This window comes from Paroedura picta, chromosome 10 (assembly GCF_049243985.1).
Source record: "Paroedura picta isolate Pp20150507F chromosome 10, Ppicta_v3.0, whole genome shotgun sequence".
Lineage (NCBI taxonomy): Eukaryota > Metazoa > Chordata > Lepidosauria > Squamata > Gekkonidae > Paroedura > Paroedura picta.
In genome coordinates this window covers 63,573,040-63,591,748 of record NC_135378.1, presented here as the reverse complement: position 1 = coordinate 63,591,748, position 18,709 = coordinate 63,573,040, and the positions used below count along the sequence as shown (strand labels likewise).

Below are 18,709 nucleotides of genomic sequence, written 5' to 3'. Positions count from 1 at the left end.
GTGTCTCTGCAGTTCAAGTGTCTAAGAAACCTTTTTTATGTACCAGCCTGGACATGCAAATTGCTAAATACTGATGGTTTGTATACAAAATATGCTGCTGTTTTGCTGAAAACATTTGTAATGCCAAGAAAAACACAGGCAGTAAAACCCCAAATTTCTGAATAAAAACCATGTTTCCTTGCTTACCGCATTTGGTAGAACACTGGCAAATGGCTTGATGATGGCGGCTAGTGGAATCTGAGCCTGCTTAGCCATATCCGCAGATGAGGGAAAGCAGTATGCTGTACATCGAATGTAACAAGGACTGGCGTGACCTGGGGCATTCAAAAGACAACCAAAACAAATGAACGTAAGGTACAACATGTTGCCTTCCTCTTCAGCACCCTCTTTACGTCAGCTCAATAACCAGACCTCCTGCTAAAATCTTCATCAAATCTCAAATATTAGACAACCCAAGATAACCCCATTCCCACAAAATACTATCTTAAATCCAGTTATTAGATCAAAATGGCCAAAGAAATAGGGCTTAGAAGAAGAGTTGGTTCTTATATGCTGCTTTTCTCTAGCCGGAGTCTCAAAGCAGCTTCCAATCAACTTCCCTTTCCTCTCCCCACAACAGACACCCTGTGGGGTGGATGAGGCTGAGAGTGCCCTGATATCACTGCTTGGTCAGAACAGCTTTATTAGTGCTGTGGCGAGCCCAAGGTCATCTAGCTGGCTGCATGTGGAGGGGTGGGGAATCAAACCCAGCTTGCCAGGTTAGAAGCTGCCACTCTTAACCACTACATCATTGATAGAAGATGCTCAAGTCATTAAGGAAATAGAATCCTACAGCTATACAATGTATTTCTACACACTGTTATCCAACCTGACTCACACAGGAAGCAAAAAAAGTGGTTCTAAAATTAACAAAGACATGGCAGAAATTAAATTTGAACATTTCAGCCATGAGAGATCTTAATTTCATCTAGGAAAAAGGCTCTTATTATTACACATTTACCTTGATCTTGGATCACACAATCTGTAGTAACCAGAGGGGGAACCTGACCTCTGATGTTTGTAGCATAGACTTGACCTCCCCTGGAAACTTTGTCATTTTCGATTACCTGAATCTAATGAATAAAGTATTTTTTTAAGTGTAAGCAGGAATTTCTTGGTTTCATTACAATATTATAGTAGTTTTTGGTCCATACTAAACACTCATTACTGCACATTGGAGAGATTGGAGCTTGGCCAAAACCTTGGTTTAAGAGTCAAGCTCTTTGAGGTGACTAAACAGGTCATTTTTTGTGGTCTCTATTAATAGAGAAAGCACACCCAAACCGCAAATGTAGTAAACACTTCCATTGGCATAAGTCTCCCAACAGAACAGTAGAAAACTATTTCCTCTTTGGTTGTCAATCAGCCCTTAAAAGCATGTAAATAGAATAGCTTCCAAACTGACATAATCTCAGGGACCATAATGAACTAATACTCTCCGCCAGGGGACTCCAGTGTCTAATCTACTGGAAGAACCCTTTGTGTCCAACTGGTCAGCATCAGTCCAACAGAAAATAACAACAATGAGATTGGACATGATGAGAAATCAATATTGCTGCAGATTATCCATAGACTGGAGGATCTGAAAATTCAGTTTTTGAGATCTGAGGCAGTTAGTTCGTGTTTGCCAAAGCACTGGGGAATACCAACAGAATATAGAGAAATACATCCCTATCTTTGCGCATTAGACAATTCACTTGCAATAAGAGCTTTTTTGCTAGCCAGAATGAGAATCTTTCCTTCTAATTTAACAAAAGGCAGATTTAATAAGATCTCTGTTTCCCAAAGGCTATGCCTGCATAGGTGCCCCACTCTAGATACACTGGATCATTTAATCTTAGAATGTCCTCACTTTGAAAGTTGTTGTTCAGCTTGGAGAGTATCTTTATGCAAGGCTAACATTATCCATCTGGGCTGATTCTGGGCTGATTCACTTACTTTGTTTATTCTGTTGTGGGTCCTGCTGAATTCAAATCGATTTGAACTTGGGTCTTCCTCCCCCCCCCCCCACACTGCCCAATTGGGGGTGGTGGTGGAGAGGATTAGAGGCAGCAGGGGAGGGGGGAAAAAACAAAGAGGCAAATCTCTGTGGAGAGAAGTTAGGGCTTCTGGAGTGTAGTCACTTTAAGACAAGCCTTGCAACTGGGAACCAGGGAGACTTTGAACTGACACCCTGGCCAGTCAGGGAAGACTTCTTTGTCACAGCATTGGAGGCACAAGGTAGAGTTAATCTGGGTTTTGAAATATCGAGGCCTATATCCACTCCAGGATATCGCAGGGAATAGATAGGGTCACCATGAATCAATTATGTTTATTTCAGAGAGAAAATTTAAAGTGCCAAAAATCAAAATGCAAATTGAATTCAGTGTAGATGGGAGGGATTCATTTGAACTGGGACTGGGTAGAAAGCCCCATGCAGACTACACCCTCGACAAGGAACACTGTATTGGGATAGTACTGAATGAGAAGGACTCTGCTAAGATGCATGCAATTGCACTGATCTTAGTCCAGATTTTAGTTGCCAACATGGAACAGATGAACGCTACAACTGCTGTAACCAAACTTGATTGTCTGTAATTCTGTTTTGCAAACCTGGTTCACTCCATGCTTGTACTGCATTTTATTTCTGTTTGTTCTTTCCTTCTGTTACGCCAATAAAGGCTTTGTTGTTTACACCTTCTTTGACAGAGATGACACAGTATATCCTTTCAGAACTGTCAGAATATTGTTAATGAAGAAATGGATTGTGTTAGGCTTGTTTTACAATACTGCCCATGAATCTGGTTCAGGATATGCATTTTAATGAAGAATTGTTTTCTATACCCTGCTTTCTGGTACCAGAAGGAGTCTCAAAGTGGCTTACAATCGCCTTCCCTTCCTCTCTTCACAACAGACACCCTGTGAGGTAGGTGAGGCTGAGAGAGCCCTGATATCCATTACTGCTCGGTCAGAACAGCTTTATCAGTGCTGTGGTGAGCCCAAGGTCACGCAGCTGGCTGCATGTGGAGGAGTGGGGAATCAAACCCAGCTTGCCAAGTTAGAAGCCTCTGCTCTTAACCAATACACCAAGCTGGCTCCCAGAAGAATTGTAGTTTAAGGTTTATTATATGCTCATCCGATAAAGTAAACTACTTGGTAGTCCTCATAGTATCTAAAGACAATATTTGGAGGCAACATATTACAAAGGCCACTCCCTCAGGAAGAATATACTAAAACCCTTTTATTCATTAAAATGGTAGAGGCTGATTTATTTAAAATATATGATCACTTGATACAGGTATAATCCATCAATATATATAATACAGCTTCTGAAAAATACTGTGTTAGATCCAACAACTAACCAACTTTACAAACCGCACTAATCACTACATTCTCACTGCCTGAAATTGTTACTCACTGGACTCGGGATGGAATCAGGATCCAGTTTCTTCTGCTGTGGTCCAGCTAGCTGAGCAGGGCCAGAGGGAAGGCCACCTGGATAGGACAACTGCGCTCCTGCCATGGGAGGAGCAAAGTTATCTGCAAAGGTAAAAATAAGAAAAACACTAATATTTTTTTAAAGGTCAAATTCTCCAAACTTGGAAGCTATTATTTTTAAGTTCCACCAGTTGGTAAGAGTTTGTCATCCTCACAAATGACACTCTACAGACCGATACTTCCCATTAAGCTACCAATTTAAATGTGCATGTTCACAGAGACCTAGACCTTCCATACACACACACACACAAGCCCATTTTAAAAATGGGTTGAGGGCTGACAGAGGGGGGCTAAAAACAGTAGCATGGGTACTATGGAAGTGGCAGCGAAGAGGACAGGAAGAGGGGAACATGCATGGCTGGGCTTTTCCACTCTCCACTGGCAACTAGGGGGATGGGGGGAGTTAGCCACGGAGTGCAGGTGGCGGGATGCCCAGCCTTTACTGTATTCCAGTGAGGAGGGGGTGGACAGCCAGCCAGAGCTGGGCACTTGCCTCCTGGCAGCTCCCCTCCTCCTGTAAGTGCCAGAATCAGCCCAGAGGAGAGGGATTGAGGAAGAGCCTCTGACTGGCCCTCAGTGGGGGAGAGCCCATTGACAGCCAGCCAGAGAGCTGGCACATCATCGGGTAGTACTCTAAGCTTATATCTGTGTTTGTGTGTGCATGCAGATGTGTAAGTAAAAAGCAGGGACATATCTGCACATTGAAAAAAATAGCATTATGTCAGCACCATGGCTATTAAATAATGCACCTCTGCTCATTCCTCACCTCCTGGCTGTCTCTCTTCCCTCTGCTGCCTTCTTGCACTTCTGGGCACTCTGCATGCCTGCTTGAAATAGCGGAGGAGTGGAACGCACTATCATCGCCACTCTCCTCCACCTGTCAATCAAGCCAGGCAGCCTTTCTTCTTATTTTAAAGGGCCTGAGATACAAGCTATTTTTTTTAAGTAAAACTTCTCCATTTAGATGCCTATGCATCTAATCATCGATGCATAGTGCTTTTTTTAATGCTACCCCTTTTGGAATCATTAGCCTTGAAGCAATCTTGTTCCCAATTTTAGGGAGGGTGGACTTTAGAGAGGCATGCTTTGTGTGTTAACTGGTGGGATTTTTTTTTTTTTTGCTTTGCCTGGGCAATTTAATGTGTATTCATTGCTCCAGGCAGTTTGCTTTAAAAGACAGAGGTGGGTGCGAGGGCAGGCACTGGAGGCGGAGATAGCGCTACTTTGGCATGCGGCTTGCTGGGTGCTCTCCTCTCGTTTGCACCAAATAGTTGGGATCATCCACTTTTTGGGATTCCCCAACTTTTGCTTTAAAATGGAGGATGTAGCTGCTGGTTTGCTGCTGGGACACTGGATGTTGGTGACTTCATGCAAAACGCCAAAATATAGCATCTGCAAAAGGTAAGGTTTTCACTTTATTTTACGGGTGCGGAATGGCCCCAGGAGTTACTTCCAACTGAGAAACTGCAGGCAAGAAAAGCAAGCTTAAGGTATAAATTATTTACCAGCTGCCATCCACACCCCCCAAAAAAGGTTCAAAATGGCTGTTGCAAGGCAGTCATTACTACAGACTAGCATGCAAACTCACTATAGTTAGGAGGAAATCCTGGGCCTGAAGGCTGGCTTGAAACTTGCTGCTGCTGCAGATTTGCATTCAGTGGGCTAGAGCCAGGGATCCCTTCCTGCCTGGCTCCTGGAGGGAGTGAAGGTGGAGAGCAGTGACTATTCAAGTTGTTTGCCAGTGGTGGAGAAACTGGAGGTCCAGACGGGAAGGCTGCTTGCTGTGATGGAGGTGGGAGACCTTGCAAAGTTGGAGGTGGGAGACCGGATGGTAGAGGAGGAGGAAAGGTTGGAGCATTATTTGGACCTGTATGAAAATACAATGATTAGGCATATACAAAAAAAAAAAACCATAATGATTAAATGTAAACAAATAACAAACTGTGTGCCATGCAGCTATTGTCCGTGTTATAAAACATCACTGATATCAAATTAGTTTTTAATATTATTATTTTTAAAAATAATCTTGTAGGGCTTCAATGGTAGGTATGACTTTACTAATCTTGATACGTTCAACTCAACAAAATTAATGATCCCTTAATAGTTTATCGTACAAATGATTGTGTATCACTGACCATAACTGTTTACTTGCATATTGCTAAGCTGATTAGCCAGCTGTACTGTAGATGAAGGCGGTGCACTGTTTGGGTAAGAAGCTTGTGAAGGATGGTAATACGAGGAATAGGAAGGTGGAGCAGCTGGATACCTGAAGAGACAAAGTAACATCACATCACAAAGTAGGTAAATTGAAAGACAGTAGTGGTGGTAGAAAGTGCCATCAAGTCACAACTGACTTCTGGCAAGCCCACAGGGTTTTCAAGTCAAGAGATGTTAAGCATTTGCCATAGTGGACCTCTGCATAGCAATCATGCTCTTCCTTGGTGGCCTCTCATGCAAATACTAACCACAGCTGACTCTACTTAGTTTCTGAGATGGAGTTAGCCTGGGCTATCCAAGTCAGGGCAAGAATTTGGGATGGACTAAAGTACAAGTCAGCTGGTACAGTGCTTAAGAGTGGTAAACTGTAACCAGGGATGATTTCCCTCAAACTCCACGTGACACCTGGTGGGTGACCTTGGACCAGTCACAGTTATTTCCAAAGTCTCTTAGCCCCACCATACCGGCAGGTTTGCAACTCCTCATGAAAGAGAAAAGTAGGGAATAAAAAACAACGCTTTTTCTTCATCATAATTTAGTTTGATCCCCACAAGGCAATCTGACCTCCAGTGAGGGGGGAGGGGTGATTTTCATTCTCTCACTGAGGATTCTCTGCCCCCCCCCCCGACACACTGTTCTTGCAGAACCTCCAAAAGTGGGAGTGGAGAGACAGATCAGTTCCATCCATTTATCAAAGCTCTTTGATCCTTTGACTCCAACCTAATACAATATTCTTTACACAGACAACACTTAAAAGGGCAGAGTCTGCAAACGTTATGACTGTAGGCTTACTTCACAAACATTTTCACAAAGATTTTCAGAAAATCTAACAAGGAAGTCTGTTTGCATGTTACATATAACATTTGCAGCACGCATTTCTTCAGGAACTGAAGGAGCCATATATAGGTCTCTAAAAAATTGCTATTCCAGGCACCAACCACTTCCTGTTGCATCATGTGCCTTCAGTTCAGGACCTTAGAGCAGGGGTGGCCAACCTGCGGTCCTCCAGATGTCCATGGACTACAATTCCCATGAGCCCCTGCCAGCATTTGCTGGCAGATGCTCATGGGAATTGTAGTCCATGAACATCTGGAGGACCGCAGGTTGACTACCCCTGCCTTAGAGAACAACTGATACTATTTATGTAGCAAGACTTAACACGAATGCAGTCTTCTGTCCGAATAGTAAGATCTGAATTTCTTGGAACAATGTGTGTCCCACTGTAAAGGCGACACTTTCATTTCACATATGCATTACTTTCCTCAAGAGCTATTTAATCCTTTTGAAATAAGGAGCAACGCAAACAATGATAGACACCACAAAATGATTCATAATACACAAATGAAACCCCTTCTGCTGCACATACTCGTTTTAAACAACAGTCCCACAGAGGGGATGGAAAGAGGGTGAAAAGGTAAAAGCCAGCAGTGGCTACAGATATCAGTTCATATTCTACGAATATTCACCAAGGAGGTACAGGTAAGATTTACTCCCATATAAGCATCTACAGAACTGTAGCCTACGTGCTTCTAAAGGAGCTTTGAATTAGCTTCAAGTTGGCCTGATGTACTTAATGATTCAGTGATTCTCTTTCCTTAGTGGTTTGCCCCTTGCTTATTCTTCATATTCAAAGTTTTTCACTTGGCATTTCCTCAACATCTTATCCTATACTAGGCCTTTCCTCCCACCCATTTTTGACAAAGATGTTGTGCTATTTATTGATTGATTGATTGATTGATTGATTGATTGATTGCTGGGGTTATTCTCTCAGGTAAACCACGAGGCTATGGGAGGGGGAATCTATCACGATTAATTTACCAAAAATATCTATAGATAAAACTTGCTCAAGAGGTTTTTTTCAGGATGGAAAACTAAGATATATGCTAGACCATATACTAATTGCCTGTAAATTCCGTAAAATATAACATTATTAACTCTTGTTTGGCACTATCAGAGGATGCCATAAAGGAAACAAAGAACTGAAACAGAACTCAACTAATCTCATGGCTCACACACATGCGGCTTTGATCTTTTTAAACCAGGCATGCAAGTCAAAGGTTATTCTCTATCCGGGGAATGCATTCCACATTAAGGCTGCACAAAACATATGGATCAAATTAGGCCTTGAACTCTAATCTAAATAATTTTTTGATCCAGGAATGAAAGAATCAAGTTTTTCCCCTTGATTAATCTGACTTATACATACATCTCTTAATAGGCACTCTAGAGCAAAGGATTCAGTTGAACCAGAAGAAGTATTTCTCTAAAAGAACCATTATGTGGACTTGTACAACGTCCATCCTACCCAAATGTTTATAAAGCAAGAAGCTTTGCACAAGGCAGGTGGGGTTTGGGAACAGCAGGCACTTCCACAGCATCAGTGTAAAATAGTGAGAAATATACAAATTCAGGAACAAAGTTTATTGCTTAAAAGACTTATCAAGCGGCTAAATGGGGATCGATCATCCAACCAGCAGATAAGCAGCCCAAACCCACGGGAATCCATCTGATCCATTAGAACTGTAGCATGCCCCATTAAGGACATGAACAAATAGATGTTTACATTTCCAGCCTGGGATTTATGTAATTTTAATTATTTAATTTATTTAAAGTCCACTTTTCTCCCCAGTGGGGATCCATACCAGCTTATATCATTCTCTGTTCCTCCATTTAAACTTCACAACAACCCTGTGAGGTGGGTTAGGCTGTGAGAGCATGACTGGCTTAGGGTTACCCTAGGGGGCTTCCAGGGCTTGAGCAGGGATTCGAACCTAGTTCTTCCAGACACTAGTCCAACAGTCTTAACCACTATACCAGACTGGCCCTCATAACGTAAGTCAGGGGTAGTCAAACCGCGGCCCTCCAGATGTCCATGGACTACAATTCCCAGGAGCCCCTGCCAGCATTCGCTGGCAGGGGCTCCTGGGAATTGTAGTCCATGGACATCTGGAGGGCCGCAGTTTGACTACCCCTGACGTAAGTCATTCTGGGTACATCAAGCCAATAACTTTATTTGGCCTGCCTTTCTAGCTTGTATCTCTACTAACAGAACACTGGCTTCTTTGCACTACAATGAGCAGCAAGGTGAACACTGACAGGCAGTTGGTTCCATCAGAGAAGGAACACGCTGCATCATGTTTCACATTTATATAAAAATGGAGATCAAATCATGTCAGCTACCTAAGCCACACTGTTGACGTTGGCCCATTACTTTTCCAGCTCTTCATCCAGCTTAGAATCAGAGAAAGGTCTTAATAGATCTAAACCAACTTTCAGCAGCATCTATTTCCATCCTAAAACAGCAGGAGAACAAACATAAAAACCTGCTTCATGATTTAGTTTTTTAGATCACCTGTGCGACTGTTGTGCTGTACTGCTGGGTCCATTCTGGAGACTGGCTTGATTAAGCTGGTGGGTGCTGGGAGGTGGAGATGCCATGGGAGCAGCAGGCCCAAAAGGCACACTGGTTTTCAGCATAGCTAAATAAATAAAATGTAGTGAAGAATGCGACAGTTAATAACATCATGCCATTATATTAAAGGATACATCAGCAACCGCCTAAAGAAAAATGCACAAGGAGTTTGCCATTTAGCACCTCTGTCACAACAGATTCCTGGTATTCAACAACAATTTCCAAGTTTTCTCTGTAACCAAGAAGATAATTTTGACTTTAAAAGAATGAAGGGAGAACTCAAATTCTCGACAGGAACATGAAGGTCTAGTAGTATCCTGAAGAACTCAAAATGGTGGGTGTGGGGAAAACCCCAATTGCACACATTTTCGCATTTGGCAACCCCAAATTAGACCCCGTTAGTCCACATTTAAAAAAATGAAAATAGTTTTTCTGGGGATTCCTTTGTTGCAGGGCAAGTAAGGAGGTAATTTGGGTCTGGGCCCAAAGAGTCAAATTTCAGTGCAGAAATGGACAAAAAAACTCAACCTTTTATAAATGCAGATCCAAATGATACCTCTAGTGAGGAAACAGTCCCTGTGACTGTTCAGTTTTTCTCCTGGTTAATAAAAGCTCTCTTTGCACTGAAGCGAAAGTGTCAGCGTCCTGAATGGACCTACAGATCTAATAACAACTAAGCTTTACATAACCTCGACCATAATGTTGCTCTACCTGACTGAGATGCAGAAGATGATGGGCTTGTATGGCCATAGTGCCCGTACAGAGGTGAAGAAGCAGACTGTCCAAAGCCCGGAGAAAATCCTCCCATTCCAGGCTGGGATTGGGAATACGGGGGTGTTGCAACATATCCTTGCTGATTCATTTCAGCAATACTATCTTTTTGAAGGTAAGCCAGTCATAAAAATCTGAAAAAAAAGAAATGCAATCCCAATTATGCACAGTACAAATTGCAGACAAAGCAAGATGCAAGAACATTTGGACTCAAGAGCCAAATATCCTGTGAGTCGTCACACAAGAAAGCGGATGACCAAATTGCTTCCTTGGCTTTGCCAAAATACACAGAAATTCTCTCATACTAGAAAACGTGACAAGCTCAGTTTCTTTCATATTAAGTGCAATGGATAAAATAAACTATTGCCATTTGCAAGGATAACCCGGTTCTTGTCCCTGCAGTTTTCTGATTGTTTTGCCAAATATTTTAATACAGTTACAAGAGGAAAATATGTCTAAGTGTGATTACAAACCGCCATCAAGCACAGATATCTAATCTTGACTTCTCTGGCAGTGACTGGATTCAGAGGACCCACAGCCCCAGCCGCGGGAGCTTCTTAGAGTTACCATGGCTGCACAGGACAAAATTGCAGGGAAGTAGCCGTATCATGCGATCCAACTCAATGGAGAAGGCAAATTATGCTGGGATTGGTCAGTGGAAGAAGAAAACCAGTCCGACAAAGTACATGGAATGGACACCAGCCAGAACACTGCACAGCTGAGGGGGGCGCTGCGGGATCGGGGGTGATGGAGACAGCTTTGCCAAGGTATCGCCAAGATTCAGACACGACTGAATGGCTGACAACAACAGCCATCATAGTTCATTGAAAAAATAGGTGAGCCATTACTTCATCTAATTTATTAAAAGTAATTTCATTAAATTGTGCTATGCTTTTGGTAAACACTGGTCAAGCCAAGGTTGTCATGGTTGACAACAGTGTCACGCATTCCTGGGAATACAGCAGAAAAGGTTATGCCGGGGGATGGGGATAGTGGTGGTATATTTATTAAGGTAGCCTTGAGATGTAATATTTCTGGCCATTTAGGAGCCACATTGATTAAAAAGAAATCTTGAAGAAAAAATGAAATAGATGTGACATGACAAAATCTTAGACCTGTGTTCATGCTGCAATTGATTTAATGTTCTCACCACTGTTCAACTGTTCTATTATACTGTTCTATTTGTATTCACTGTATTGTTATTGTTTACAACTACTGGGTTATCTGTATTGTTCCCTGTTTCATATAAACCACCCTGAGCTTCAGGGGAAGGGGGAGGAGGAGGAGGAGTTGGTTCTTACATGCCGCTTTTCTCTACACGAAGGACACTCAAAGCGGCTTACAGTCGCCTTCCCATTCCTCTCCCCACAACAGACACCCTGTGGGGTGGGTGAGGCTGAGAGAGCCCTGATATCACTGCTCAGTCAGAACAGTTTTATCAGCGCCATGGCAAGCCCAAGGTCACCCAGCTGGCTGCATGTGGGGGAGTGCAGAATCGAACCCAGCATGCCAGATTAGAAGTCCGCACTCCTAACCACTACACCAAACTGGTAGGAAGGTGGTATATAAATAAGTAAGAAAATGAATACACAGATAGATGATGGATGGATGGACAGACAAACAGACAGTCTTGTAACAAGGAACTTACATTCCCCAGATCAGAATACCATCAACTCCTCTTTGATAGAAGTGATATTCCTAAAGCTCTTGAAAGAGGCTGTTATTAGATCATTATTAAAGAAAACATCCCTGGGCAAGAAGGCCTTGACTAACTACAGATCTGGTTCAAATTTAGGTTTTCTGAGGAAGGGTGACTCCAAGATTATTTACCCGTGACCATTTTCAACCTGAGTTCAGGCCAGGTTTGGGGACAGAGACAGAAGGCTCAAAAAGAAGTTTGAGCTCGAGGAGTTTTCTTGGGTCAAGGAAATTAATGTGGTATTATTTTATTACATATTGTTGGTTTTAATCCAGAATTGTAAGCTACCTTGAGCGACAAGGGAAAGGTGGTGTATATCAGTTTTAAAAAGAAATACAGATAGTGGTGGATGTTCTCAGTTTCCTGAAGAATAAGACCCATGAAGGTCTTGTCTACAGGCCTCTCTCCCTCAGCTTCTCCAGGCCATCAGCCCTTGACACCAGGGAACAAGCCTGCTTCCTGAGGGCCAAGAGCTCCATGGTCACAAACCCAGTCACATACCCAGAATTTCTGCCTCGTAGGCATATATTCTATATGTTTTTGCAAACTGAATTAATTTCCCCCCCTAAAAATAGACAAGAGCATTTAAGATTGATGCAAAAACAGCTCTGCAAAAGAACAAAATGCCAATGCTCTCTTCTAGGACTTTTAATGAATGAAACAGAGAGAGAGAGAGAGAGAGAGAGAGAGAGAGAGAGAGAGAGAGAGATGAGCACACACAGTTGCTCCTAGCGGCAGATTTTTTGTTTGTTTTGTTTTGAGCAGAATGAAACGTGGCAGACTGAGCTTTGGTCACTTCAAGCAAGCATTAAAGCACCACGGTCGGCATTGTCATTATTATAAAGAATAACATTCAAGACAACTGCTAGCAGTTGGTAATGTTCTTTACTGTGATAGTAAATAAAGGAAACTACTTCCTGCACAACTGGGAGACCGTGAAAAAAATGTGCCACGTCAGAGTTCTTACTCAGATTAGAAACCAAGAAGACCGAAAGCAGAAATGCAAACAAAACAATGCTGGTTCAGTTACCTGAGTCTTTTCCCTGTTGCATTATAAATGACACTCTGGTCAATCCCATCCTTCTGTTCAAATACATATACATTAGAAATTCAAGTTACGGAGCACATCAGTAAAACCACCTAAAGCAACACTAGAACTGCACATTAGATTTAGAGTTACTTGAAAAAGAGACCTGCAAGTGCAACAAGTATATATAAGGCTGGTTTAGTATCACAGAAAACTTTGATTTAATGGCTTTGACATGCCTGGATGGTTTCTTCCTTAGACTAAGAGCAACTCACTGCTAGTGTGTTGTAGAGGTTATCAAATTAGGACTAGGAAATCTGTGTTCAAATCCTTATCAGCATTGTGCAGTGATTAGAGTGTTGAACTATGATCTGGGACACTCGGGTTCAAATCTCCACTCAGCTTGGGTGACTCACACACTTTCAGCCTAACATACTTCAATAGGGTTGTCGTGAAGATACACAAGGGGAGAGGGCAAACAATATAAGCCACTTTGGATTTCCACTGGGTAGAAAAGTAGGGTATAAATTAAATAAATATAATAAACTAGGGGCCAAGCCCGTTGCATTCAGGAATACAACAGGCGCTAGATTGGGGGGTGGGGTGGGGTGGGGTGGAAGAACTCGGTGGATGGCCTCTCCCTCCTCCCAGGACCTGGAAAGGCTGCAGGCTGGAGGCCCATAGGCAGGAACTCACCGGCAGGGGCAGCTCGCACGCAACAAGGATCTGCAGCGTCTGAGGGAAGTGGAAAGGGGAAGGGGTGGTCAGGGGTGGGAGATGGAAGGTGATTGGCTGGCTGCTGGACAGTCAGGCAAGCCGGTTGGAGAAGGAGGCACTCAGGGGTGGGACAGCCGCTCTGAGTGGGTGTTAAGCGCTGAGTGGCACTTAAGCCATGAGACCACCTCCTCCTCCAAGCCCTCATAAGAAATATATTATGTGGAACAGATAACAGACCCTGTCATGAAGCTGACAGGGTAACTCTGCAAGCATGTTGAAGAATACAAAGCCAACAAAGAAAAAGAAGAAGAGTTGGTTCTTATATGTCACTTTTCTCTACTGGAATGAGTCTCAAAATAGCTTACAATCGCCTTCCCTTTCCTCTCCCCGCAATGAACACCCTGTGAGGTGGGTGAGGCTGAGAGAGGCCTGATATTACTGCTTGGTCAGAACAGCTCGATCAGTGCTATGGGGAGCCCAAGGTCACCCAGCTGGCTGCATGTGGGGGAGCAGGGAATCAAACCTGGCTTGCCAGATTAGAAGTTGGCATTACTAATCACTGCACCAACACAACCAAACACCTGGAGTCCTGATGCAACAGGTGCTGGACTGCAACTACACCAAAATCTACTCATGCACAATTTCAGCATGCCAACACATGCATCATCAGTTTGTATGTAGCTGTATTTTGAATAGGTCAGAAATAAATGACAACCAAAATGTGAAACCTAAAGCTGATGCCAAAAAATTTAACATGAAAGGACCATTCACTGAAATGGATGACAATTCCCATATGCCCAAACCAGCAAGCTGTTATACAGCCCTACTGCCTGGTGCTGCTTTTGACACACAGTGAAGTATGTTGTACAATTTCTTCTCAGTGTTCATCTACTGCCCCCAGATTTTTCAGCATGGCCCAAGTTCTACTCTAGCCACTACAAATAAAGAATGTAAATGAATGGCTGACTTCCATCAGTGAATTAAGAATAGCAAAACCTCCTCCCTTGGCATGTCTGGGCCCTTGTCTCCTCCACGCCCCAAAATCTCTACTGCAACAGCTATGTCACCTGGAAGTTAGGGAACTGTCTTATGAAGTATCTTAGAGTTTACACCTCAGTTTGCTTGTTTACATCTTCTTTTCCGGTCCCCATTTCCTTCTGTGTTATATGTTTTACACTGTGGGCAGTTGTTGCAAAAGTGACCAATAAGTACAATGTCAGAAAAGCTGCGTATAAATCTATCACATCAGGGTTCTCAATGCTTTTTGAACTTGTGGGCATCTCTGGAGCTCAGATGGGTCCACTTGGGAAATGGCTGCCACAGGAGGTGACACCAACCACAAAATGGTTGCTACAAAAGGTGGAGCCACTCATACCAGGGCAAAAGTGAGGTCATGTATCATTTCAATAGTAACTCTGACATTTCATATAAAAGCTCCATTTAACAGGACGGTTTTTAAAATGAACATTTTGTCCTAGGGGGGTAGTAGCTGCAAAGGAATCTAAAAAAAAAAAATTTGCACATCCAGTCAAATCTCTAGCGGCCAATCAGGAGCCCTGCTGGGCAACAGGCCCACCTGGACTCACCCATTTTCTAAAAACACTTGACGGACACCAGGAAGGGTGGCAGCGGGCACAATGGCACCCATGGATGCCATATTGGGAATCCTCGAAAGTATAATATTCATGATAAGGAAGTGCGGTCAAATGTTATGGATTTTAAGATACTAAGAACTACACCTTATAGTATATCGATGAGACGTCAATTAGAAATGTAACGATACAAAATAAGATTTCTGAAAGGACCTAAAAAGCACACTAAAAATATGTTTCCTGACCATGTAGCAAATCTGATCTTCTGACTCTACTCGTCAAAGAACTTCATGCAGCATCTCCAAGCCCTAAGCAATTGCCCCACTGGTTGATTTGTCAACAGAGCGGCCGCCCCCTCCCCAGCACTGTGAGAGAAGGACGAACTTTTCTCAGCTGCCTCTTGCAGGGAAATACACCCCTCCCTTCACGCTGAGCCTACCAAGTGCCCCCAGCAGGCACACTTACTGCACCCCAGCACGCTGCTCCCATCCGCCAGCCTCTGCTGCTCCTTATATGGGATGCTTTCCTCCCACCCCTCGGCTTTCACGCTCGCAGCATCAGAGCCCAACGTGGACCCCGAGCCCAAGATGCTCCCCTCTGCTGGTCTCACCTGCCGGGGCTCCCTTCCTCTTCTCTCCCTTCCCCTCCCGGGCCAGGCGCTAGTGCAGAAGTCTCGCGCCGTCTCCAGCCGGTCCGGCCACAGGAGCAGCCGCTGGACGGGGAGGCTCGAGACAGCCGGCTCCTCGCTCCGCCCGGGAGCGCTTCCGCGGACTGCCACGTCTAACAGTGCTCGCGAGGGCGCGCGCCGGGGACACCGCGGGCCTGGGAACGCGCGCGGCGGCGCGCGCCGGACAAGTTGAGCGCTAGTGAGCATGTCGAGAAGGCGCATGGAGTCTGCGCACTGTCTCTGGAGAAGCCTTCTGCCCTTACTTCCCTCCACTGAACTCTCCCAAGGAACTGCAACATCCGAGTCCCGTGGCGTCCTCAAGACACACCAAGATTTATTCAAGGCGTGACCTTTCGAGTGTATGCACACTTTTAGTGCTCACAGTGCATGTGTACGAAAGCTCGCGCCTTGAATAAAACTTGGTGAGTCATAAAGGTGCCACGGGACTCAAATGTTGTGCTACTTCAGACCAACTCGGCTATCCGAGAAACAATTGGCCTGAAAAGAGTCTTTGGCTGGGAAAGGGAAGAGTGGAGGGGATCCGTCTCAAGATGCTGCCTTAGGTTGCTGCAAGACTACGAGGCTTGGAGTTGGCAACTCTGGGCTTGGAAATTCCTGGAAGTTTTGAACGTGCCCTTTGGGCAGTGAAGGGAGCTCAGCGGAATATAACGCCACAGAAGTCACTCTCCAAGGCAACCATTCCCCCCCCCCCAGATCAACTAATCTGGAGATCTGTTGTTAATTCCGGTAGATGATCAGATTCCCCACCTGGTGGTTGGCAAGTCTGTAAAGCACAGCCCTAGCTTTCTTAAGAGCTTATGTTGAGATCCTCGACTCCAGTTCTTCGTAGGGTGCTTGCAGTGGTTTAAAAAATTACAAGATGTCACAGAATCAAAGTTTGATCCAAGCCAACTTGGTGAGAATAATTCTAGTCAGGCCTCCTTAGAAGTAATATTCTATTCATTCTGTACTATTCTCTGTGAAAAATGGCTTTAGGACTGCAGTTTAGAGTGAATAAAGTGGGATTTTTGCATAGACTCACTAAGATGTGCTTTCTGTGTGTCGCAAACTCACTTTAAAAAGCAATGTTGATATAATATATGAAATCAAACGTCCTTGAAAATCAGTCTATACAGTAAAAGCCCTCAAGGGCCAATTCTGTGTGATTTTATTATGCTGATGAAATACACTTAGGATCCATAGTTCAATGGAGCTGCAATTTTCCGTTCACACATTTCTCACCATGGCAATCATTTCAAAAGCTATGTTTATAATGCCTCTGTGGCATTTTGCATTTACATATGCGGTATAAAAACTGAATTGCGTTGAGTTCTATGGCCCCATCTAGTCTGTATACCAAAAGTATCTTACAACCAATAAACCACCTGCAGGCGCAGATTGTATGTGATCATGTGCTCTTTTTTCCTTATGGTGGAAGCTAATAGATTATGTATGATTGATATGCAATGTACTGAAGGAAGTTAACAAAGAATCTGAGTCTAACCTTACTGGCCATGCCTGGAGGCACCATAATTGGATCGCAGGTCTGCAAGTGAGATTCCCAAAGGCAGGAGAAGATACCGCATCTTAAGTATGAAGCTCAGCCTAATAAAGTGCCAAAAGGTTGCAGGATTGTTTGATTTAGAAGCTTGAATCATCTGCATCCAGGAATGCTTTTGTGCTTTTTCTCCACTAGAAGGTTTTTGTGTTGCTGGTTTAAGGTTTTAAGCTCTGGGGGACTTTAAGATACATCACCTAGCTGGTACTGCTGGATTTTGCATGAGGATGTGCAGAGAGTCAGCTGAGGGCAATGTATCTTTAATATCTTGCCAATGCTTCATTTTTCCCTGAGTGTTTATCATCATGCCATATGGTAAAAAATCATTTTTATTTCTTGTGCTCTTATCATAATGAACTTCTATTGGAAACATAAGCAAAGTTTGTGGGGCACAATGAATTCCAGCATGCAAACCATATTCTAAAAAATCCATCTCTGATTATGTGGCCTCTTTTTTGTGATACCATCTTTTTAGTGGATTTCCTAGCCCACAATCAATCCACATTAATACTTATAGGAAAGAATAAACTTAATATGCATCAAATAGTACGGTAGTGTATGGAAGCAAATAATTCCAGAGGGTAGCCATGTTCAGCCTGTTGCAACAAAAACAAGCAGGAATCTGGTGGCACCTTAAAGTCTAACAAGATCTTATATCACTATGGCCTCCTGTGGACTAGATTATAGGGAAGGAGCTTGATCCGTGGAAGGGGAGGATGAGTATTCCTGATCGCTCCATGAATGGCTGAAAAATGCAATGGATTTCTGCTGCTTTCATCTGTAACTTGAGTTCCACTGAGATGATATTTTTTTGTCTGCCAACTGATATTATGCTGTTGTTCTAATTGCATTTTAATGGGTGATTTTAGGGGATTTTATTGTATTCATGGATTTTGTAAACCGCTGTGAGACTTTTGAGAATGGCGGTATATAAATATGAATGAATGAATGAGAAGCAAAACTGAGCTGGGCCCAACTGCTACCTCTGAAGAATGAAACCTGCATCTATTGCAACATAAGCACACTTCCAGAGCTAGATGACATCTGATTCTTATATGATTTAAAATTTCTTATAATGTATGGCAAAAAAGGTGCCAAATTTAGCTTGTAAAAAGAAAATAGCAATTGTTGACTCTGTAGACCTGCTGAAGGCTGAGCTTAAAGTTTGAGACAGGATCGGAACTCTGCAATTGCATCAGCCAATGTGCATCTGGATCCTGACTGCAACATCCAGCCAGTTGAAAGCAAAATTGACCTATAGTGCACATTGATTGGAGGTTCCCTTTGTTTGTGCATATATATACATTGGGGGTTTTGGTGGGGTTCTTTGGTTCTGTTTTTGCCTCTTGTACCATCATGCTGGGATCAAAATAAAGAGCTGAAATGAACTCCCTGGTCTCTGAAACTATGGATTTAACAGCAGTGTTGTTACTATCTTATACAAGCATGTGAAAAAGAAATAAAAAAATTTAATTTGTGAGCATCTAGTATTCTTAAGATTGCCACTAGACATTATGCCAGAATTCATAACAG

At 43.3% G+C, this 18,709-nt stretch overlaps 1 protein-coding gene across 1 annotated transcript in view; it reads right to left on the bottom strand.

Annotated features, from left to right (window-relative positions):
• SEC24D (SEC24 homolog D, COPII component) overlaps positions 1-15,764 on the bottom strand; it is a 56,643-nt gene extending 40,879 nt beyond the window's left edge. The window contains exons 1-8 of the mRNA XM_077300452.1: positions 15,562-15,764; positions 9,857-10,050; positions 9,086-9,212; positions 5,652-5,782; positions 5,105-5,383; positions 3,437-3,558; positions 1,001-1,112; positions 187-314 (exon numbers count right to left, since the gene is read on the bottom strand). Of these exons, the coding sequence (XP_077156567.1) occupies positions 187-314; positions 1,001-1,112; positions 3,437-3,558; positions 5,105-5,383; positions 5,652-5,782; positions 9,086-9,212; positions 9,857-10,007 (1,050 nt within the window). The 5' untranslated portion in view covers positions 10,008-10,050; positions 15,562-15,764. The remainder of the gene's footprint in view (positions 1-186; positions 315-1,000; positions 1,113-3,436; positions 3,559-5,104; positions 5,384-5,651; positions 5,783-9,085; positions 9,213-9,856; positions 10,051-15,561) is intronic.
• Positions 15,765-18,709: the final 2,945 nt, after the last annotated feature.